The 24,088-nt window shown below is 42.7% G+C and overlaps 1 protein-coding gene across 2 annotated transcripts in view; it reads left to right on the top strand.

The window, feature by feature from the left end:
- ACVR2A (activin A receptor type 2A) overlaps positions 1-24,088 on the top strand; it is a 49,726-nt gene that overhangs the window by 14,230 nt on the left and 11,408 nt on the right. For both annotated transcript variants that reach the window (XM_038142896.1, XM_038142895.1), the window contains exons 2-4: positions 17,074-17,281; positions 19,035-19,144; positions 20,401-20,555. In XM_038142896.1, coding sequence (XP_037998824.1) covers positions 17,074-17,281; positions 19,035-19,144; positions 20,401-20,555 — 473 coding nt within the window. The remainder of the gene's footprint in view (positions 1-17,073; positions 17,282-19,034; positions 19,145-20,400; positions 20,556-24,088) is intronic.

Raw genomic sequence — 24,088 nt, 5'->3', positions numbered from 1 at the left:
AGAGCACGTATGTGGATTCCTTAAAAAAGTCATTGGTGATCTAAGCAGATGGCCTCAATCCTGGGAAGGGGCTGTATAGAGAAGTAATGTAACAGTTGGCTCTCACAATTAAGAGATAGATATTATATAGCTGTATAGTAATATTATTATAATGTGTCATTCCACAGTCCTCTTTCCCTCCCCCTGTAGTAGCCTCAATAGCCAAGACATTTAGAGGAGGCTGGCTTGGTGCCAGGAGGCACAGCAGAACAGCTCCTGGCCTCCACTCAAGGTGGCAAAAGTAATCTCCACCAATGGGTGGCAGAGAAGGAGTTGACTGACAAAACTTTAGGAGGGTCTAAGGGTATAAAAGGCTGAGCATCCATTTTGTAGATGAGCCACCTGGCTGGTAGTCACAGGGGACTCCCGGCGCTGTAATTTTTCCTTACTTAGTCCTTTGTTGTAGTTTTTGTTAAAGTTTAATTTTATTAAACTTTAACAGTTTAGCTTAAACTGTTAACATTAAACTTAAAATTAAACTTTAGCAGCCGTTTCTCCCAGGGTGGCTGGATGGAGGCATCCAGTCCAGAAATGTCATGGCTGTGGGCAGGAGTTGGTGTGTGAGGTGGCCAGGGCAGCTGCACACGCTGTGGTCAGGAGGGCTGGATTCCTGCTGGGGCTGTACAGGGAAGTGGGATAGCAGAGCTCAGGGCATTACCAGCCTGGGAATCTCTGCATAAACAATGCTGTGCTTAAATAAACATCCCAAGAGGAGAGGCTGGGGCAGCTGCAGTGTGACATCCACCTGAGCTGAGTGGATCCAGGGTGGAGGGAGGTGGCAGGCTCTGCCTCAGCTGGGTTTTCAAGGAAGGGAGCTCAGGAAAGCCTGGCATTCCTGCTGTGGGCTCCCTAACACCAGCCTTGTTCCTGATAGGACGGAAGAAACCACTCCTGAGGGTGCTGCACCGAAAGTTGAGTCATTGTTGCTGTTTGGCCAGTGATTTATTAAATATCTGTTCCTGTGTTGGCTGTCAGGAGGTAATCATTGTCCTGGGGGAAAAAACCCAAGCAACAAAAGCCAGCCAACCGAACAACAAAAAAATCCAAATGAAAAAACAGACAATTTTCCTTCTCCTTTGCAAAGGTAAATTCTCCTTATTGATCTTACTGATAGAACTGTTTGTGTTCACGTTCAAACGCTCATCGACTACCACAGGATAAACACCTGGAGCAGGCAAGACATGAGAATTCTCCCATAAATTATTTGGTTGGTTTGTGAAGCTTTGGTGTTCTTCTGGCCTGCCAGGAGGATTTATTGCTGAGCGAATTCCTCAGCTGTGACAAGAGGAACACCTGTTTCTGTGTGAGCACAAGCACTTCTCCATCAAACACAACATCTGGCAGTAGAAGCCCTTAAACTTGTGTTTATGACTACTCTGGGTAAGAGACTCCAAATACAGCTTGGGAATTTCTCTGGAGAAAGTCAGCAATCCTCATGACACCGATGCTTCCTACCTTAAGGAAAATAAAGCTGTAAAAATATATCATTATTCTGTCCCTTAATACCTGGAAAGTTTTCATTTTGCTACTAATGAAATGCATTCTTTTGGATGTAGATATTTCTTTATTCCCAATAGCTAAGAACAAAGGTTCCAGATGAACACATATATAACTTAATATAAATAACTTGAATTCCCAGCATCAAACTTGAAGGATTTCCTTCTAAGCATCATTCTGGTTTAAATCAGGTTGGGAATTGGAAGTGAGTAACCCAGATAGTGCTAAATACCTGTAATTTCTCCATCCCAATCCCTGCCAACATCCTACCTTTGTGTGATAACCACGGAAATGCATTTTCAGGATGCTTTGGGGGCTGAGTACCTTGCTAACTTGTCTTTTCTTCCTGCTCAGCCTGCTGGCCAGCTGCTTCACATCAAATCCACCCAAATGATTGATGAAGGTACTTTCAACAGAAAAAGTACATCTACTAATGATGGGTAATTAAACTGTAGAACTCAGTGTTTCAGAACATGTGGAAATAAAAAATGATCTCACAGATGGACAAATTCAGGGAGGAATAGTTTGTTCAGAGGCGATTAAACTTGGGTCTGGATGGAACTTCCAGATCAAATAATGGCTGAACGCTGCTGCCAAAAGCCTTTAGTTCACCCTGCAGTTCAGTGTCTGAGGCTTTCAAAATTCTCCTCAAAAGGAGAATCCAGATTAAAATTAGGCCGACCTTCTGTTAGTGCTTTACAACGCTTCGTGTGTCCGGACACGTTTGTTTCCTCATCTCTTCCCAGCAGTTGTAGCCTCAGAGTTTGTGCTGAGGAACTTTCCAGAGCCAGCGTTGGAGCCGTGTCCCTTGCCCTGGAGATTCCCTGCTCCCTGTCCCTGGATTTCTCTGGAAGGGAGCGGTCCTTCCCCTCCCCGGGCTGGCTTTTCCTGGGGCTGGACCCGGTGTGGCAGGAGCGAGGGAGGAGGGCAGGGGTGGATCGGCCCCGGTGAGCCCGTGCAAAGTTCACTCCGCTCGGTCCCCGTCTGTTTTGGTAGAGTTCAGTCGTAGCTGTGCTCGTGATTCCCTGTCCTTCCCTTGGCATCGCCCTGGGGAGGATCCTGCGGGATCAGTGCAGTGTGTGGGGTTAGGGAGTCAGTCTGTCCCTGGCAGTTTGTGTGATCCACGCCAGGCCGGGCTCATGGCTGAATTCTCTTCACACTCAGCGAGCCCCTGTCAGCAGATTGAGTGCTGCTGGCTCCTCTGGGTGACTTTAGGCACAGTGAGACATTGCAGCGATATGGGCTAATCCAAACTGAGTGACCTGGGCTCTGCTCACTGCTTTCATCTCTTGAGTCCTCTGCTTCTGCTGCTTCTTTATCAGCAGCGCTGCTTGAGCAAAACAGATCAGAATTAGTTGATGTGATTTGTACTCCTGGACTCAAGTACAGATTTTTTTATTTCCCCTGGTATTAAGACTCATGCATTGATAAACTTTGAAGTTAAAATTCTGTATTTCTAGTTCCCACACCCTGGCCTGAAAAGTTTCTTCATCTTTTTACTTATTTAAGAACTCCTTGAATAGCTGCTTTCTCAAGCCTTGCCTAACACAGGCAGGTCTGATCTTCCAAAATGCTGTGAAATCCAAGCTCCATCATATTTAGTGAGTGTCAGCCCATGGGAGGTTCCATGAAGAGCTCCTTCCTTGCCTCTTACTCACCTGCCTCCACGTGCAGTGGGTGGAATGCTATTTCTAGGGAATCCTGCATATTGTAAGCAGCCACTTCACTTCTGGGGAATTCATGCTTATCAGAGAATGGCATTACTAGACAGAATTGTAGCTGAAATGTCTTTTTTGTAATCTTTCACGCAGCATAGCTTAAAAAATGTCATTTTCCTCTCTCGCTGATGTTCTGGTAATTTCCTAGGAGTGTTTTTAGAGACGTGTTAGCAGCTCACCTGTCTGGCAGGTCCCTCTCAAATAAACTAATGCAATATATCCACAGTCATCTTTGTCCTCTTATCTTTGAGAGGCAGGAGAGATTCACCCATTGCCTCTGGGCACGGGGAGTACCTGTGGAAAACGTGTTTAGGGAACCCTCTTGAGCCCTTTATTGCCCTGGAATTTGGAGTTTCAATCATCAAATTTAAGACTGTTACTTTGTCATAGCGTCAAGAGGCTTTTAAATGGAGTGACAGCATTCATATTCTGGCTTTGAATGTGTTCTTGAATAAGAACTAGAAGGTCAAAACCATATCCTAAAGTGCCTTCCAGATTTCAGGTCACTAGATAACATTTTCTTAATTGTTATCTAAATTTAGAAGACAAATTATCTTGTAGTAGCAAGTGCAGTGCTTTTGCCCTAAAGCTTTTGTTTGTGGTGTTGTTTTCTTGGGTCACGTACCCGAGATTCCCTGATTCATCCCTGGACTTTGGAATTCTGGTTTCCTCTGAAAGTTCAGTGGGAACTGTCAGAACCTGCCTTGTCTTTAAATAGCCACAGTGCTATTTCTCCTAAGCCACGTGGTTCATTCCATGAGATGAGATAATAAAAATTAAAGTTCATCTAGCTGGAGTTAGGATTGAAACTAAATTTTATTTGCTATTTTAAAAGCAGCTGTCTAGTTTTAGTTATTCTAGCAAATTTACCTCATTAAAATTTTGCAGCCCAAACCAATGCCAGGGTTTTGAAGATAAATAGCCAAGCTCTGAGAAAGCCTCTGCATTATCCTACAGCACTTTAAAATTTCCTGCTCTACCTAAATACTTGTAATTTGTTTTAACTTAAAGAATTGTGGTGGTATTGATCAGATAAGCAAATTAAAAATTGGCCAGAAAATAATTGCCTTGGTGTGGCTCTACAAGGTGCTCAGTTAAATAAGAAAATAACACCAAGAAATGAACTTAAATCATAGTATATAAGGGTATTTCTCCAAGCATTCCAATTTCCACAGGTGTAGGAGTCTCAGAAGGTACGCAGAGTCTCCCTTTGTTCAACTGCTTTTTGTGGGAGGTTAAAGTTACATTAAAAATAAAGAAAAGTGTTGTCAGTAGGCCTAAAGATAGGAAATTCTTTAAATAGCTCAGGCAGATGAGCTCCAGCACTCCAGGAACGCTGCAGAGCTTCAGGAGGATGCTGCAGCCTGAGCAGGGAGAATAAACCAGGTGCTTTTCCACAGAAATTCACTGAAATCTCCAGTGTTCAGGGTGGGATGAGTGACTGGGGCTTTGCTGCTGCAAAACCTCTGTTCTGCAGCTGAGAGTTGCAGCAGCAAAGTGGACAGATTGGGGAGGATTTGGGAAAAACACGTTCAGGAATTATCTTCTTGTCTGTAAATGTGTGGGGAGACTGAGCAATCTCACCCAGGAGCAGCAGGATGGCCAGCAGAGACATCTCCAGAAGGGATCTGCAAAGGGATCTCCAACTGCAAGGTATCAGTAGAAATCCTAAAAATCCCTGTTTTCGGTGAATCCTGCTGCAGGGGAGGCTGCACACTCTGGCTGCTCTGAGCTGAGGAATTTTAACACCCAGATTTTTGAGTAAGACTCATAAATTTTGGATTTGCTGCTGCGTTTCACGAGCTCCCCTGTGGGATGTGGGGCTGCTGGAGAAGCTGAGTTTAGTGCAGAAATTCCCAGTTTTGTTCTTTGCCTCTGTGGGTTTGTAATGTTGTAAATTGTCACAGCTGTTGCCTCAGGGTTGTAAGATGATGGATTTTTTTTGTGTGTTTGTCTCTGCCAGGCTTTTGTTGAAGGGTAGATTGTATGAAAACCTTGGCAGAAGGGAAAACTTTAATGCAAGATACTTTTAATAAAATAAATGAAATGATTGCTAGTGAGTAGGCAAAATCATAAGGGAGAATGGACCAGAATATAAGCAAAATAAACCAAGGTAAACAAGGACTAAATTGCTTTTGTATAGAAAAATGTGTATTATCACATAAATACTCTATATCTAGATATGCACCATCTCTCCAATTCTTAAATCTCTAAAATGCAGGAGTGAGATAAATTTTTTTTAAAGAAAGAAAATGGAAAGAAAGCTGAATATTTATATCCTCGAGTTATTTTCCAAAGCTAAAGAAAACTGTACGGAAAATCTTTCACTTTATTGCTGCCTGCTGAGTTATGGTCTGAAATGCAGAGGGGCAAATCAGAACTTAATTCAATATTTTGAGAATTCCCACTCTGTACCAGTGATGTAAAATAATTGTTACTGTTCACCAAGCTTCCTTACCAATACTTCATTCCATTCTTTGTCCAGGGAGCTCTGCAAGTGTATTTCAAATTACATCAGCCTGTTTCAAAGCGAACAGAACAGCTTTGTAATCAGTGATAAATATCTAATTTAAAGATAATTAAAAATGCTTGTCACATAGAAGCATATGACTTTTAAGTAAAAGTTGTTTCTGCTTGCTTGGGAGGTGATAAGATTGTGGACTAAATGTGATTAATGTTCTTTGCAGATGTTGCTTTATATGCTTAGGCTTTCAAAGTAAAGCAGTCTAGACTGTCTGTCTGCATTCTCCTGCAGCTTTGATCTTGATTAAAACTGGTTGTATTACATTTATCATCTTCCTTTCTCCAATGCCAGCAACTCTCTTAACTGGTTTTTTGTATCTGTATTTGTTTGTAGAGAAAGAGGCTCAGTATCCTCTCTAACTGCTAGAAAAATGACACATTTGGACACCTTCAGCAAGTGGCAAGAATGGGTATTTTGTATCTAGAAAGACTTTAGGAGTCCTGTGGGTGATTTCAGATGCAGCAAATGGGATTCTGAGCGTTCAGCTGGCAGGGAGGGAGCCAGGTGAGCCCTGGGTGGGTTTTTCCCTGCTGCTGGATGCAGATCTGAGGGAAGGTGCAGGAAGCTTTGATCTGGATCTGTGGCACTCTGATCCTGGTGATCTGGTGATATCTGCTGCTTGCTGCTCCTCAGAGATTTTTCTGCCCCATTTTCCACATTCCCAGCTCTGGGGGATGGAGCTGGATTGCTTCAGGCTCTTGGGAAGGGTCAAACACAGCAAAGTGCCCGAATAAAGCACATTTTCTTGAGGTACAATTTCAATTCTGTGTGGCAGTAGAAGAGCTGAAGGACAGGAGCTCCTCAAATCTCTGTTCAGGGGTTAAATCTGTGCCTGCTTAGGCACATGAGCTGCTTCTCATTTGTGTGCATTAAGTACTACTAAAGTGATTTCTCCAAGATCTGAAATATTCACATTTCCTGTTTATTCCCTTCTTTATTCCTTTAGGTTATTTAGGGCCCATTTGAGAGCTTGATGTATTTTATGGGGAAGTTTGAAATGAAGGTAAACCTTTAATACTCAAACAACTTGCTAGTCAGTCAGTAAAACATTTTGGGTCGTTGTGTTAAAGAAATATTCAAGTTGCATGGGGTTTGTTTTCTATTTCAATTTTCATCGGTGCCTCTGCTGAGTGCTTTATTCCACTCCATTGGTTAGATTTTTAAAAATATTTGTAGCTTCTAGGCCACAGTGATGTCTTAAATCCAAGTTTGGGAACATGAGCTCATCCAATACACGAAACGATGGAGTAGTAACCAGACAATAAGTTAAATAATATCTAGCTGTCAAAAACCACTTGGAAATCCACTATAGGAGGCAGTGAGTTGTGCATTGCTCTGTATTTGGTCATTACTTAATTTTTTCCCCTGATCTTTGTGAATTCTAAAACTGTTGTGGCTTTGTTATGACTTAGCAGTGATGTGTGATTTTTTTTTTTAAATTTATTTTTCTTCAGTTCTGTAGCAAAAAAATAATATTTTTATGTTACAACAGGGTTATCATTCTGGAGATCTGTAATCTTGCCTGAGTGTTGATGCAGCACGGGGGGAAGATGAATTAAAAGAAAATACTTTAATGCAAGTCTCAGCCAGCAGATCTGGATTGCCCCTGATTTAAAAGCATCACCCAGTACAGAACTGATGGACTGGTTGAACTGGAGTTGCTGTTCTAAATATAGATCCTGGTGTGGTTGGGATCTGTGCAGGGCCTCCCGAGAGTCAGTTCCTAACAAAATTCCTGTAAATTCTCTTAATATTCCAAATCAGTACATTGGGAAGTTAACACTGCAGGGTTGGTACAAGGTTTTTGTAACAAATGGGTTTTTAAGGCTTTCTTGCCAAGTGAAACGAAGCAAAGCTGGCTCAGCTGAACACTTGAAGGCAGTTTTTGCATTGAAACTGAAACAGTTTGGGATTGTTGTGCTGTGTCAGGTGTGGGCTGTAGCATCAGGGGGTGTTTTACCAAAATTCAAATATCCAGTAGCACTTTTTAGTTTTGGATACTTTTCCTAACAAAACAGTGATGCTCCTGTTGCCTTGCATTCCCCTAAGCTTGTGTGAATGGCTCCTAGATGAGATTGAATTTAATTAAATAATTTTTAAATGTTTAGATGCCTTAAAACATGTTAATTTTTTCATACTTAGAGATAATTCCAGCAACAACCTTGAGTTTCCAAAAGGTATTTTTGTGCTGTTAAATGAGATGGTGGAGATTGACATCAAATCTGTTGTAACTCATACAGAACCAGAAATAAGAATATTTTGGTCTTTTTTTTTTTTCTTAGTTGGATTTTTTACTTGATGTTAGTAGGTTATATATATATAAAAAATTCCTTGATATTAGTAGGTTACACTTTTTTTTTTTAATCCTCTAAATTTTTATTTTAAGGAATAGGGAGATCATTTACACGTTGCTAGAATTGAACTGCAATTTTTTTCTAATAAGGTGTTTTCTTAAGAAGAACACCCAACATGGAAATTTAAACAATTTTTAAGTGCTTTAGGCAGGTGAGAGAAATAAACCCCACTGCCCTGGGTTACTTTTGCATTGATTTGATTCTCATGTTAGATCAGAGCTGATTTGTTTAAAGCAGCTGTTGCAGGAGTGGCTGAATATATTGTTTTAATGACAATAAATGTGCTGGGTGGCCAATGTGTAGCACATTTTAAAGTCCCTACTACAGATTTATACTCTGAAAAGAGTTTTTATATAGTAATTTTAAATTGCTCCCCTTTCCACTCAGTTGTTCTTAAAGTTCTGATAAGAAATACAAAAAGAGTTAAGTTTTAATGTGTATTATGCTGACTTTATTAACATCCTTTTGCTCTTGAAATGCTTCTTTTTCGGATCTGTTCTTTTGGGTCTCCATCTTGCTTTTCTGGATACAAAGAGCAATAACATTTTTTAGAAGAGGACAAGTGAATAACAAAATCAGCTTCATGAGAATCCGTGAAGACTAGAAAAATTGAGCAGAAAAATAGTTTTTTATTGAGGTGAATGGGGAAGTTGCTTTGCTGTTCCATTGCTGTTTTCTTTCTTAAATAAATGATGTTTTTTGTAGTGTACTGGTCACTTCGATCCAAACTTGTCCTCTGGAAAAGCAGTCCTAATAGTGACTTTTAGTGAAATCAGTTCCCTCAGTCTCATTCCTGAGGGAAAGCTGACTTGGAGTGGCTTTGGAGCATGGAAGGTGATGATGGGGGTTGGAAATGCTGAGTATTTAAATTAGGAGTGAAAACTTTTGAGGTAGTTGCGCTGGATTTCCCTTAACCCATTGAAAACAAGTCCAGAATAAGAAATTTGAGATAAAAAAAGTCTTAGTCCTCTTTTCTTCCCTCCCTCAGAGGTGCCAGGATCCGCTCCCCGGGGCTGAGCTGCAGCTGAGCCCTGCAGTTGTCTTTGGAGCTGGGGCCTGGCAGAGCTGGCTCTGGAGAGGATGTGCTGGCCATGGCAGCGGTGCTTCTGTCTGTAAACAGGGTTGTTTCCAGCTCTAGAAATGGGATTTTTCACTTAATCTTCAGATTACAGTCTGGCACGGGCAGCAAAATCAGGCAGCCTGTGAGGGGACAAAGAAAATCCATTTCAAGTGACAGCCACTTTAGCTGGAGGTAAAGAGGCAGTTGTGCTGGATTCTTAAATGTAATCAGCGCTGATTTCAGAGCGTGAGGACACAAATTCTAAAACTCTTCCAGTGGAGACAAGGTTTGGAATTTGATCTCAACAGGAGTGGACAGTAGAAATGGAATGGAACAGACCCAGCCAAGTTTGAGGTTATGTAGATGGTCTTGCTTTAGGAAGAGAGTTCAGCAGTCACAAACACATTAGCATTTTTATGCTGATAGGTATTTACTCAGATGTGTAGTGCTGCAGCCTGACATTTATTTAAGTTTAGTGGCTGAAGGAAGGAATTACTTCCACTCGTTTGTGCCACTTCAGCTGTTTGAGGCTGCACAGCTCAGGTGGATTTTGGATTGTGCTACAGCTCCAAAATGCTTTTCAGACTGGGCTCCTGCATCAGAACAGACACCACGAGCTGCCAGTGTCATCCTTTAGTGATGCAGCTGATCCCAAAATGCTTCTGTGCAGTATTTCCCAGCAAACAAACCCAATGTCCATCCTGGAGAAATCCTTGGGAATGGCTCAAGTCCTGGCTGGAGTTCTGGCCAAGTGTGTGAGCAGGATGAACTTGGGAAGTCCTGGTGGGATGAGGTGGGGAAATGAAAATGAAAATGAAAACACAAAACCCCAGGATCATGGGCTGTGTGGAATCAAGACTGAAGCTCAGTGGGACAATGCTCCATAAATCAGTTGGAGAGTTGGAAGAGGGAGGGAGAAGGCAGGTTCCCAGCTCAGTGGGGTAGGAACATTGAAAGGGTTGGATTTTCCAGCGCTGGGTTCTGCCTTTTCCCCTCCACTTCTCCTGTTTGCCTGCAGCTCCCAGGTAATCCCTCTGTGTGTTTACACCAGTGTGGGACCTGTCTCTCCTCCTTTGAGCTGCCATCTGGACAAGGGCAGCTGGAGCTTGTCTGGGTGTGCACTGACCATCCAGCTCCTGCCCGTGAGCTCAGCACTTGGGAATTTTGCTGGGCCAGCTTGAAGGAAAATGATACAGCTGATGCTTTAAAAATTAAAAAAAAAAATGAACCAACAAAACAAACAACAAAACTGGTTGTAAGTGTGTTTAGGCTGGGGTTTTGGTTGTAACCACAGAAAAAAAAAAGAGAAGTATAGCGATGGCTAAAGAATTAGAATGTAAATAAAAAGCTTCATCAGCACATGTAGGAGAACTGGGTGGTGTTTTCGCTTGCAATAGCACAGAGTGGGACACGACACCCACAGAGAGATTTGTTGGAGAGCTGAGTTGAAGGCAGAATCACACTGGTCCTGTTGTCTTTTAAATAGTTACATAAGGTCCTGTAAGACAGAAAAAGAAGTGGGGGTTGGATATATCATGTGGAGGAAACATCAAATGTGGAGTTGGATGCTTGCCTCTTAGATGTCTTGACTGTGTTTTTGTTTGACTTGGTGTGTGGTTCTGTTTGTTTTGCAGTCAAACTGTTACATTTGCATTGTGCTTGACTGATTTGGGAGGCAAAAGGTGGAATATTTTCTTGTAATTAGCCTGAATTAACTCTCCTGGGTGTGTCTTTGAGGGGTCAGGAGGGAGTCTGTGAAGAGGAGATTCCTTCTTTGTCTTTATAAATGCAGGTGAAATACTGACACTGATCCTATTGAGCAGCCCTTGGAATGTGAAACAAACTACAGGAGGAGGGCTGGAAAAAATGTCATTTCCTGATCTTCTCTTACAGCCCAACCAGAGAAGGAAATTTGAAGACAGCTAAAATTGATAGCTGAAATGAAGCTTTCCCAATGCTATTTAATGAAGTGATGAATATGTTCAAATTTCCCATCTCCATGAGGCTGCAGGAATTTTAACCCTCCATTGGAGAAAATGCTAAATATCTCCTAGCTCACAAGTTCTCAGGAAGCTTTGTAGCTCAGAGAAGAACCTCCACAAACACCAGCCCCAAAAAAAGGATCATTTTGATCCAAAATCCTTTGGGATTCCCAGCTGGGAGCTCCCATATCTGATGAGCTGCAGGATTGTGCTGGTTGGGATTCTCAGATCAGAGAGCAGCTCTGACAGGTATCTGAGATCATTCCTGGGAAACTCCCTGGCAGGGCCCAAAATAGAAATGCTGCTGGTTGCCACCACCAGCATGAGACATCCCTGAAAGGATTCATCCCTCCTGATCCAGTCTGCGTGTCCTTAGGTGGTTTATTTAGGTGCTTAATTGGTGCCTCTAATGCTGAAGGGCCTCTTTTTGAGTTTAATAACAGCATTCCAAGACTCTGGGTGGGAATGGTGTCACTCCTGTGTGCACTCCTGGCTCCTTCCTGGGCAGCTGCTTCCCTGAGCTTCATCCAGAGGAGCAGGTGATCCCTCCTGGATAATCAGGGTGCAAGTTTTAATGTCAAATTAATCAAGGTTTCTCCTTATTATTAATCTTTGTGTTTGGGGTTTTGCACTGGGGAGAGGAGGATAATCCCAACTGGGAACTGGGTATTTCTACCCAGTGCCTGTTGTTGGATTATTTTTAGTTTTTTAGAGATGGGGCAGCTGAGAGACATTTTAAAAGATTTTATTCTATTATCAGATGAAGAATGAGACATAAGAGATGCAAAACTCAACGCCATTCTATCAGAAGCCAGCCAATTTCCTGGATACTGTTTGGCCCTATTCTATTTTTTCCAGCATTTTTTCTTGTAGAATTTAAACTTTGCAGTTTTGAGCCCTGTGTTACTACATTGAAATATTTTAACCACCTGGTCATCGTGCCAGGAAGGGGACATCGGACCAGCAGTGACTAAAAGCCACCAGCACCTGAGATGAGTGCAGCCCCAAGGCTGTGCCTCAATCCAAACCATTTCTAGGATCTTTGGAGCTTTTTTCCCCTCCAAAAATCAGCAGGCAGCGGCTGGGAGGTGTTTGTGCTGTGTGCTGCTCACACCTCGCAGTGACAGCAGTGGCATGTTTGAACTTGAAAACATCAGCCTGTGTTTTACTGTGTTCCCTTGAAGTCAGGGAGTGTGAAAAATAACACTTAACTCAAGGCTCTGGAGATTCCCAAAGGATGACAATCTTTATCTCAGGGCTGACAGCTCTTTGTGGCACTTTAATTTCTACCTGAAGAACAGAGATGGCCACTGAGCCTTTTTCTCCATTTTCTGCCACGTGCTTTGCTCTGAAAGGATTCTGGAAAACTTGGCCACCAGAGATCTGGGGGTTTTCCCACTTCCTGAAATCCAGGCTTAAATAAGATATTTGGAAGTAGAAGGCAGAAAATGGAAGTTGTCTACAAAATCCCTTTACAGCATTATTAATTTCTTCTATCAAAGGCACAAACTGCTGGGAGGGACTGAAGGAACACATTGGAAAAATAATCCCAGCTTTATTTTTCCTTCAGGAAGAGCACCATGCAAATAAACCCAAGATATATCCATATATGTAAAATAACATCATCAAGTGGTTAGAGCAGCTGATTTATTTTCCATACTGTAAGTCCAGAAGACTCAGAGTAAAAAAAAAGTTGCTTTTTTTTTTTGTTTGTTGGTTTGTTACTGTCCACCAAGCAAACCAGGGGGCTGCAAGGGCTTTTGTAACAATACAGATATTATTCCTCTCACCTTCCCCCTCTTCACTCCCAGTTCTTTTCCCTGTTTTAGGTGACATCATCCTCCATAGTTTCCACTCCACTGTAGAGCCTTTGGCTTGATCATCCTTCAGTTTTCCAGCACTGTATTCTTCTCTCCTTCTTTTTCAGAAGTGTTATCTCAGCTACAGAATTTCATACTTCCATGGCAGGCTCATCCCTACAAATTTTCCATTTTGAAAAGGTGTGAACTGCAAAAAAATTGAAATATTTTCCAAGTATATGATGAGATATCTTAGCAAATACAGATTTCCTGTTGTTCCCCCCATTCCAATCCCAGAGAAAAAATGCAGCTCTTGCTATACAAAACTACACTAAAGCTTACCAAGTTTACCCCTGTTCAAGTTGCAAACTCATTCATTTTTGAAGACTATTTTAGAAAAAAAAGAAAGCAACTTTCTGGACCATCAGGTTGATCTTTAAATTTTGAACATTCACCGGGCAGGGTGGCAGCAGTGCAGGTGATTTGTTACTTCACTGCCTTGTTTATCTTTTGTGCAGTTCTTGCCTTGCCTGGGTTAATTGCTGCCGTGTTTGGATTTAATGAATGTACTTTGGCTCAGCTCATCTGAAGTACAGTCCTTGTTTGACCTGGGAGCATTGAGAACAGTGATAATAGCACTAATATTAGTCTAAAAATCAACAAAATAAGTTTGGGGACATCGTGGCATGTAAAAGGAGGACAGAACCCTTTCTCTTGGAACTCGGTTTGCTTTATTAGGTTGGAAATAACTTCTTTCTTCTTCCTTTGAGAAACATTCCCCTGGGTGTTATCAGAAAAAATAGAGAATGATAAAACCCTGCTTCCTGCTCGCAGGAACATCAAAGCCGGGCTTTTTTAGTCTATATTTGTAGTCTGTTCTTAGATATATTTGTAGGGCTAGGAAGTGTTTGAGATCACTGTGGAAACAAATAGAATAACACACACGGGCAAGTACTTGAAAACGGTACCTGTGCAGCAGCTGAAGGTTTTTTCTCTAAGGTGTTAATTCTATTTATGCTGCATTTTCTGTTCTTTTCTGCTCCTCTAGAACAGCATGTTACAATTCTGGTATTTTGGGGAATGGGCCATTCTGTCTAGAAGTTCCTCAGTCCCTGCGGTGCTTCTCTGCTCTGCTGGTTTATTCTAATAAACTGCTCCATTCCTTGTATTTCAGCACTTAAAGAGTTCAAATTCATCTCAAATATAACACAATTTAAGTGACCTTTTGTTACAGGCAGAGGTATCTGCCAGACTGAACCTCACCCTTCAGTTCTTTTATATATTGCAAGTTTTCTAGGGAATAGCAAAAAAAAAAAAAATGTGTCCTTGGCACCATTAAACTAATCTTTGCAGGCTTTTCATCAATTTTCATGACTTCAGCTTGAAAATGTTGTTACATTTCATAAAGCAGTGAGAGATCACAGATTCAGTTCCCTTTGCCCCTTGTGTCTTTCCACGGTGTCACCAACTAATCATGCAGCAAAAGCAGGGTTTGGGAATGAGGCTAGGACGTGGGAAGTGTTGAAGTCTTCCCTGGAAAGGGAGGGACATGATCATTATCACATCTCAGATAAAGTATCAGAGCCCATTCCTGCAGTACAGACCCACGGCCTTGTGTTGCTCACTGTTAGGTTTAGCGGGTAAAGTTGGATGAGGAACTCCCAGGAGTTTCTGACCTTTTTTTTTTTCAGTCATACCTGCAAGAGACAATTCCTATTTTCCCAGTGATCCTTTCTGAATGAAGGCCATGTTAGTCCCCAGCAGCTGTGCACTGCTTGCCCCTTTTTAATCAAAAAACTGGTAGATTTTTTCCAGTCATTCAGTCTCTCTGAGAAATGGCAGCCAGTGCTTCCAGCTCCTCGGGTGAGGATTTCCAGGCTGCACCTGAACTGTCTGATGGAATGGCTCCCAGTTCTGCTGTTTCCTGTATTAAGAGTGGTTCAGAAGGTCAAATGTTGGTTTTGTTAGAGTTAAAGATGCTCTAGAAAAACAGGTAGAGAGCACAGAGGCAAGAAAATAACTGTTGAAGGACAGGAGTGTGAGGGATAGAGCAGCACTGGATGGGAATGCACAGATATCCAGTGGGATCTGGCTTAATGTGCCCAAAGTAAACTCCATTCTGTACTTAATGCCCTTTGCTTTCCCAATGTGTTTTCCCCCCAAGCTTTCAGACCTCACGTTCCACCCACAGGACTCTGCTGGAGTTTGGCTCGTGGCTTCTTTCAGCAGCACCATTTTGCTTTTTGAGATTGGTTTCTGAGGGCCTGGCAATTCCCTGTGCACTCAGAATGGGTACAGCAGTTCCATTAGAGACCTGCTCTGCCCAATAAATTCACTTTATTGTAGATGCCAGCTGCCCTTGTCCCCTGGGAGCTCCATCCCTGTGGAGGGGGTGGCAGAGCTGTTTGGAGGCACATGGGCTCAGGGCTGCCTTCTTTATGTGGTTCCCCTTCTCCTCTTGCCTTGCTTCCTGCTTTTCTGCTTTGAAGGATTAATGCAGGATTGTCCTGCTCTGCCCAAGCCTGGCCAGACCCATTGCAGGTGCCTGCTCAGGTGAGAAGCCCCAGCCAGATCCAAGGTCATTAAACCAACAGTGACTGCTGCCAGTCTCTGATTGGAGCATTAATGGATTAAAAAAATAGATGGATAAGAAAACCTGACTAGAAAGAAGACAGAAACAAGGAGAATATTTATGCAAAGTTAGTTTTACTGCAGTTGCTGAATTTTATAAATTTCAGCTTGTCTGTGGTCCTTCAAAGCCGGGCTTGGCAGCAGGAGAAAAGCAATGGCACGTGTGAGAGAAATCCAGGACTTCTGCTTTATTGCACTGACAGAACCAAATTGTTCAATCTGTTGCCTCATCTGTTTCTTGCCATAGCTGAGAGCTGTAAAGGTCAGGCCGTGGCAGCACAAGGAATTTAATGGTTCCCAGGCTGCCCCTCGCAGAGTTCCCAGCTGGCTCCTGCCCCTCTCCCATTGATCCTCCAGCTCCTGCCTATTTTGGGAACACAGGCAGAGCAAGGTGGGATGCTCAGGATGGGCAGTGCTGGGCTCAGCTCTGGCTTCCTGTGCTGCTCTCCCAAGGCTCAGGTGGGAATAATGCTCGTTCTCCTCAGGAATGGCTGCTGGGTCACAGTTATTGTGGATAAAGGAGGTGGTCAGTGATGCAAATAAATCATCAAAAACTGATGTGAGAAACCTTTTCTCTTCCAGTCTGGTCTTCAGTGTGCTGGGCAATGTTATGGCTTAAAAATTCTGAATGTATAGAGAAATACAGGCAAAGTGCTTTGGCATCCTCCTGAGCCTTCCTCAGCGGATCCTCTGGTTCTCCAGCTCCTCCAGCTCCAATTCCCCATGGTTTTAATACATGTTAAATGGTGGAGCTCCCGTGGAGAATAATGGCACGCTCTGGGCAGTGTCTGACAAGAGAAAAACAGAAATAAAAGGCAGTTTTTACTCCCTTCCTGTCTTCTGTTAACAGTCTTGCTTCCCAAGAACCCTTCACCTTTGCAGGAGCCAGGCTGGTGCTTTACATCCCATTGACTCTGGAGGGATCTCCACCAGAATCCCAGAAAGGTTTCCTAGATGGTCCCTAAATGTTCTTCAAGGTCCTTTCCAGCCCACACCACTCTGGGATTCTGTAACACTTGCCCCTAAACACTTGTTGGCTTTTTTTGGGGTTTCAGAGATGAACTCCCTGCTCTTTTGGCTCCTGTTAGATAAGAAGCACAAATGCCTTTTGGTGAATTTTCCTGGCTAAAGCTCCTGGTTTGGTGAATATTTTAATTAAATCTTCCCTGCTCGGCATTCTAAATTTTCTCTGCTATTGCTATTCACGGAGAAGTATTGCCATGACTTGTTCTTCATTTCTGCAAATCTTGCTAAGTTATGCAAGTCACTGTTTGACTTCACAGAAGATCTTTGTTTTATGTTTCAACACTTGGAATGCTGCTGAACTTTCCGTGTTTTCTCTCTTTATTAAAAAGAGGGGAGAGAGGGCACATTGGTACGTGCAGTAAATGGTACCTTTATACAACCTGCATTTATTCATCTGCCTGATCCTGCAGAATTCCATTGAACTGTGCTTCCCATCCCTCCAGGTGCCATCCTGGGCAGATCAGAAACACAGGAGTGCATCTTCTACAACGCTAACTGGGAGAAGGATAAAACCAACCGCAGCGGCATCGAGCCCTGCTATGGTGATAAAGATAAAAGGAGACACTGCTTTGCCACATGGAAGAATATTTCTGGATCAATTGAAATCGTGAAGCAAGGCTGCTGGCTGGATGACATCAACTGTTATGACAGGTGAGTTTTCCTAGCAATTTTTGAAATTGGTTTGTCACTGTAAACTCTTTTGCCTCTCCATAATTTCTACGTCATCCCCTCCACAACCAGTGAGTCTGCGAATAATTATCTTATTTTCAGATGCTCACTTGTGTTTAGGGACCAGATTCCGTGTGAGTACATTGTCTTGTTTGCAGGATAACGTGTTTTACCTTCTTAAATGAACCCAGGTATTTCACTTTACTCTTTTTCAGTCCGTTTCTCATAGATTCTGTAGTGCCTTGTGATTGCCAAACAGTGCAAATATAATTATTGCAACCAGGATGCAAAATTCTCTCATTGATTTTTCCAAAGTCTTTAGAGCTGGAAAGTCAGCACTTTGTGTCTGCGATTTACCAGATCATGGAAGTATTTTGGCAGTTTATTAATAAGCTCAATGGCAGCTCTAAGAATATTCTAAATTTCCAGTTATTTTGTTGATAACAGATGGTCCAGAAAGAACCCACAAGCAGTAACAGCAGGACTTGGGGTTTGTTAGATGCTGACTGAATAAAGGTCATGACTCTCTTAAGCAATGGTGTTGCAGTTTTTTAAATACTCTACTGGGTTTTATTGGCCCAAAACATTTTTTATTTGGGAAGGCAGAGAATTAAGAAATAGATCCACAGTGGATCATCATTAAAAAGTATTGAGGAATTATTTCAGCAATTTTTACAGAAGTCTTCCTTTATATTTCTTTGAAGTTGAATTTTTAGAAGCAAGCCTTGCATTCTTCTCTCCCAAGTCAAGTTGTCCCCCAGCCCAGGCTGTTTTCTGCTTTAATGACAGTTTAAAGCTCAATCCCACAACCTAAAAAAAAATCCTAAAATCATGGGATTAAATTCTCCCTTGAGCAAAGAAAAGAAATTGAAAGAAGAAACGAGACACAGGAAGGACAGTAAGGAAGGAGCAGGAAACTGAGTGACTGTAAGTCCTCATTAAGTGCCTTGTGCTAATCACAGCCAGTGCTGTGTTTGTCCAGAGCAGCCCAAATCTTATCTCTGGAGCGTGGGGTGCTTCTGCTGCTCTGGGAGCTGTGGGGGTGACTCCAAACAGCAGCAGATTCAGGACATCAAAGAGAAAATGTCCCCTGGAAGTCACAGGACAGGGTGACAGCCAGAGCTGGCTCTAGGGAGTAACCTCAAGTTTTGAAGACGAGCCCAAAACCTCCTTGACAATGTTCAGCTGTGTTTAAAATCCTGCAGTATTTCTTCAGCCTTTTCCAGTTCTGCTGTCAGGCTGGCTCCTGGTTTTTCTTTCCTGATGGGAATAGTTTCAGCTTATTTGTTAGCAGAATATTAATAAAAAAAGCCATTCCTGCAGTTCATTCAGGGAATGAAATAAGCCCTGTCCCTGAGCATAATGTAGAGGAGATTGTAGGAGTTTTATCATTTCTTTCTACAACTACAATAAAATTTAGACATTCTCCTCACTTATCCCCAGCCTTGTTTGATCACTTGCTTGTCCTGTTTAAATCTGGCTTGTGAACTGCTCCTCAATCTGGTGGTGGTTTTCTTTAACTTTGTCTTAAAGATGACAAAAATGTGTTTCTGTTTTAATAAAATTTCATTGCAATATAAAATATCAAAATTTCATTTGTCTCATTAGATTTAGCTGTTATTTTGGTCACGGTCAACTTAACAAAGTTCACTTTGGAAATCTGAAAGCTGGGCACATATTTTCTCCTGAACAAAGACAACCCAGCTCAAGATAAATGAACTTTTTCCTCTTGCAGGAATGATTGCATCGAGAAGAAGGACAGCCCTGAGGTGTTTTTCTGTTGCTGTGAGGGCAACATGTGCAACGAGCGCTTCTTCTACTTCCCGGAGATGGAGGTCACGCAGCGTAAGTTCCTCCTGACAGGAATGTTCCACATCCTGCTTTTTCAGCAGCTCACACTTTCCCAAAAGCCCTGCCTTTCCTGCCACAGGCTTCTGGTAGAGCTCTGTGCAGTGCCACTTCATTTATTCCACTTGGAAAGGTGCTTTCCTGTAAAATCAATAAAAGATACTTCAGCTCTTTCCAAAGCTGGGAAGGAAGGATAATCTGAAATAATTGCCTGCTTTAAGATATAGAAGTTACTGTCAAATCTTACCTTAATTACATGGTTAAGCTCCTCTAAGGGTGTAAAACTTTGGGCCAAAAGCCTTCTCATCCCTGTATCCCTGTGCCAGCCTTGAGATGCTCCATTTCTTCAAAAAAGAAGAAAAGGAACAGAAAAGGTTCCTTTTCTTTCTTCATCCCACCTGGACCTTTTGAATTTCTCTGTAAAGGGGCACAGTAACATCCCCTGAAAAGGGGAAAAGAGTTTCCTCCCAGATCACAGGAGCCTTGTGGGTTCTTCCACTCAGCATGTTCTGTGATTCTGAAAGGCAAATTAGCCAGACTTAATAAATAATTATTTTAAAAAACAACAGCTAAAAGGTGATTTGATTTTTCTTGCCTATCTTCTTCCAGTCAGGAATCTGCTGGAAAGCCAAGGGATGTTAATGACTGAGCTGAAACCAGCAAATGTCTCGTGTACCAAATAGCCAGAGGAAGTTGTTTATGGAATGAAAGAACATTTTCTGCCAGATTAAAATAGCCTTTGTTGACCCAGGAGATATTGCTGTCATTTTTGTCAGCGATGCTGCTAAGGCAATAATTGACATTCTTCCCTCCCCTGAGCCCTCTCTTGCCCCAGGGGGCTGGGGCTGCCTTGGAAGCAGCTCCTGCTTCTGCAGAGCCTTCTCTGAGGTCATGTGGAATGCCTTCACCTGGAGAACTCCTCCTTCCAGCCAGGCACAGAAACGCTGCCAGGTTGTTGCCAAATCTCTGTATTGATTGGTTTTAGTTCATTAGGTGATGAATTCTTGCAATCCCCTGGAGGATGCTGGGGGTTGGAGGCCCAGAATTGCTCCGTGCTGAGGTGGCTCTGGGATCTGAGCTATCCCCCTGCTTTCCAGAGTGCTGCCTTTTAACCAGGTGTTGGTTTGTGCTGGCTAATCAGGTGCTGGGAGCCTGCTGTGATGATGGCAGCAGCTGTTAGAAAACCAGGCTGCTGCGCATTTCAAACGCTGTTTTGTTCCTTAAAAGCCGTGTCTTTTTTCTTTTCCCTTCAGCAACTTCCAATCCTGTTACACCGAAGCCGCCTCTGTTCAACACCTTGCTCTACTCCTTGGTGCCTATCATGGGAATTGCAGTGATCGTGCTCTTCTCCTTCTGGATGTACAGACATCACAAGCTGGCCTATCCTCCCGTGCTCGTTCCCACCCAGGTGAGCCCCTGCTGCAGGATTTGGGGTTTTTTAAGGGCCAGAGCATTCCTGAAGGGGATCTGTCTCACGGCTGGTCTCTCTGTTCCCCTCCTGATTTCCAGGTCCTAACGCTTGCTCTCCCCTAAAGCAGAGAATTAAGCTTTACTTAAACAGCCTTATTAATTATTATTTGATGAATGGATGAGCAACTACTTCATGTTTTTATGCATCTCTTTGTTTGGGGGGAGAAAAGCTGAGCACAGAGTGCAAAGACACAGTGAAGGCGTGCTGAGGGCTGAGCTCTAGTGCCAAGCTGAAAACAAAAAAAGAGTTGCCAACTCACCTTGGCCATTTGAGGGGTTCAGAAGCTAGCAGCTAAGAGAGGATGAGCTGTTGTTAAGGAAGCCTGGAACTGGGATACAGGCATAGAGAATGTTAAGAAAATCTTCATAGCTCAGCTCGTGCATTGTGGTTCTTGTCATCTTTTTGCTCTTGTTGATGTATTTTCTGTTTTGTCTTGAAACGTTTCAGTTTTAGGGGTGTTTGTGTTTTATGTCAAGAGGACGAGGCTGTGGGCTGCACACCTGAATGAACCCGGCCTTTGTGCACCCAGACAAACCTTCTGGGGCTCTTGAGTGTGGAATTGCTGCTGCTGGGAGGCTCCAGCTGGTCCTGGAGCTGGAATTAGTGCTAACGCTGGAATTCCTCTTCCTTCAGTTATGTCTGGAGATCCAGCTGAGATTAGGAGGCTTTTCTGGAAAGAGTTAAAGCAGGAAATTATAGAAACCAAAGCAGAAAAGATCAGGAAAATGTGGTTGTGGAAATGAAGAGAGAAATGATTTGGATTTTTGCAGTAGGAATTAATTTGAGCTTCTAACTCACTGCAGTGACCAGAGCACATGGCCTGTCCTACAGTGATGTTATTTATGATTAAAATGAAAACTCTTGTTATTTTGGGTAGCATTGCCAAGGATTGATCTCTGTGTGCTCCAGCTCCTGGGATGTTTCCAGTGCTGCTGCTTGACAGGAGGGTGCTGCAGGAAGCAGCATTGCCTGGGGTTGATAGCTCAAGTGTTTTGGTTTCAGTTTCTCAGTAATAGATAAGAGGAATTTGGGGAGAGGCAGTGGCCATATGTTGTTGCCAAATGAAAAGAACATAATTTAGAGGAAAAAAGTCTGTTTGCTGTCCTTGCAGAGAGGATTGCAGCTCCTCAGACTCCCTGCAATCTGTCAGCATAATTAGTTCATCCAGCTCCCATTTGATGGATTTGGGACTTTACATCAACCCAGTGGTCTTTGCTGGGAGATCAAATTCATAACTGCTAATTGTGGGGATAATTCCAGCGTGGGATTGGCTTCCTGAGGAAATAAAGTCATGGATAAAGCCATGGGAAAGCGAGTGAATGTTAAATACGTGCGAGGTATCAAGAACTTGAATTCTGATTCTCCCTCCTTTTGCTGCAGTTTTTTCCTTGGATTGTGTTTGGGGCAGGATTGACACCTAAATTTTTAATAAATAGGATAATCAGCTGTTGTGTTTATGCTCAGATGGTATCTTTGGGATAAATGTACCTTGGTGCTTGTGGGGCAACAACATTTTCCTATCTTGTGGTGAGCAGGCATTAAGGCTCATGTGGAAAGTCAGGAAAAGCCACTTGTGCCTGAAAAACTACCCGGAATTATTATGTAAATCCAATGTATAAACACTCTCCCTTATGCAGCAGAGCAGTGGTTCCCACTTGAAATTTAATTACAGCTGGGTGGAACAGGAGACAGGCGAAGCAGGAGGGGAGGGAAAGTATTGGGAACTTTATAACCACGAATAAACTCTGAAATATTTGTGCAATTAATCTGTTAATAGTGTATTTAATAACTGGGGCATGAGTGGAGTTTGTAGGCAAATGGATTTGGTTTAATTCTTTGTCTAGCAGTGGTAGAATGGACAGGAAAAACAGAGATTGCTCCATGTGAGATCCAGATAAAAGTTATCCCTTTTTCCTTGCCTTATTCCCAGAAACAATGGGAATGCTGAGCTGCTACCAAAGTTCCAGGAAAAAAAATGAAAGGATGGCTGAGGAATATGCAAAAGATAAAAATAAGGAAAAATAAGCAAAAGATAAAAACGAAGAATGAGAAACAGTGAAAGAATTTGGTGATAAGTGGAAGATTAGAGAGCAAAGGGAAAGAAATAATTTGGAATATTTTAAAAGGGGAAAAAAAGCAAGAAATACACTGTAAGAAATGCTTGGACCTGTAAAGAGACATAAAGGACAATTAGTCTTGGCTTGTTTGTGCTGCTCACTGTGCCTCACTGCTGTGTGGGGAAGTATCCAGTGCAAGCTGTCAAATTCCATCAAATCTGTCACTTTCTGTGCTCTGCAGTGAGTTATTAACAAATCCATGTTTGCTGAATACATCTGTGTGTGTGGAAAACACTTGGGAACTGTTCTGTCTCCTTATTTCTGTTTGCTTTAGCAACATAAACCCATCGTCTGATAAAATTCATCCAAAGAATCAGATTGGTGTTTGAAATATTTGGATGCGTGCAGTTTTCTGCAGAAAGAGGTGCTGGCCCCTGGTTCCTTTTCACTGGGGGACACTGGCTCTGGAATGAGCTGTGATCCAGGTTTCTCCCCTAACATTCCCAACAAATCTGGAGTGAGGATGGCAGGGAGCTGCTCTCTTGTGCTCCCTTGTTCCTGACAAGCCTTGAGCTGTCAGTGCAGGTTCCAAGGGGCTGTTCCACCCTGGCAGCTGATGGGTGCCACTGTCACCCTGCCACCGAGCTGCCACCAGCCCCGTGTCCCATCTCCAGGAACAGGGAATCAATCGTTCACCTCTTGGACTTCCCTGGGTGCCCAGCTCGGCAGGATTTCACTGCATCACTGCTGCTTTTTTGGCTTTGGCTTGGTTCTGAAGTAATAATTGTGTTGAGAGGCTTGAGAAAAGGCTTTGCAGATTCACTTCTTGTCTTGGTGACGTGTTTTGGGGATTTCTTCTGAAATGGTTGAACTCTCTGGGGTCCAAGAAGCATCAGGGCTTGAATTTCTGACCCCAGGAATTCCTGAATCTACCTGATGCACTTGAAATTTCTGGGATGATCTTTCCACCCTGGGAAAATCCCAGTTTCCTGCTGAAGAATGAAGAACTAAGTCAGGTGTTGAGGTTTTTCCCATTTTGGTCTTCCAAAAGCCACTTTTTTTTTTCTTGTTGTTATTACAGATATTTTAATAGAAACATTTCAGCACTAGAAAAATGCAAGGGAGAGGTGTATTTTTTTTCAAGGATTGAATCCAAACCTGGGAAGATAAATGGCTACTTGAAAAACACACACCAGGATAAGCCAAGTGCTTAGAGAAAATGGGAAGAGAGATTGGAAAGTTACTGCAAATCAGGACCCCTGAATGTGCAGTGGGTGAGGAGCTTGAAACTGGATCCTTTCTTTTTTTTTTCTTAATAGAATCCATGGGCTGGTACAAGTTAAAATTTGTAACAGAGGGAAGAATTTGTGTGAAAACACCCAGAAGCCAAGTGCAGCTTTTACAGATCAGAAA

This window comes from Motacilla alba, chromosome 7 (genome assembly GCF_015832195.1).
Source record: "Motacilla alba alba isolate MOTALB_02 chromosome 7, Motacilla_alba_V1.0_pri, whole genome shotgun sequence".
In the NCBI taxonomy this organism is placed as follows: Eukaryota; Metazoa; Chordata; class Aves; order Passeriformes; family Motacillidae; genus Motacilla; species Motacilla alba.
The sequence above is the reverse complement of the archived record's forward strand: the minus strand, read 5'-3'. Positions and strand labels throughout refer to the sequence as shown.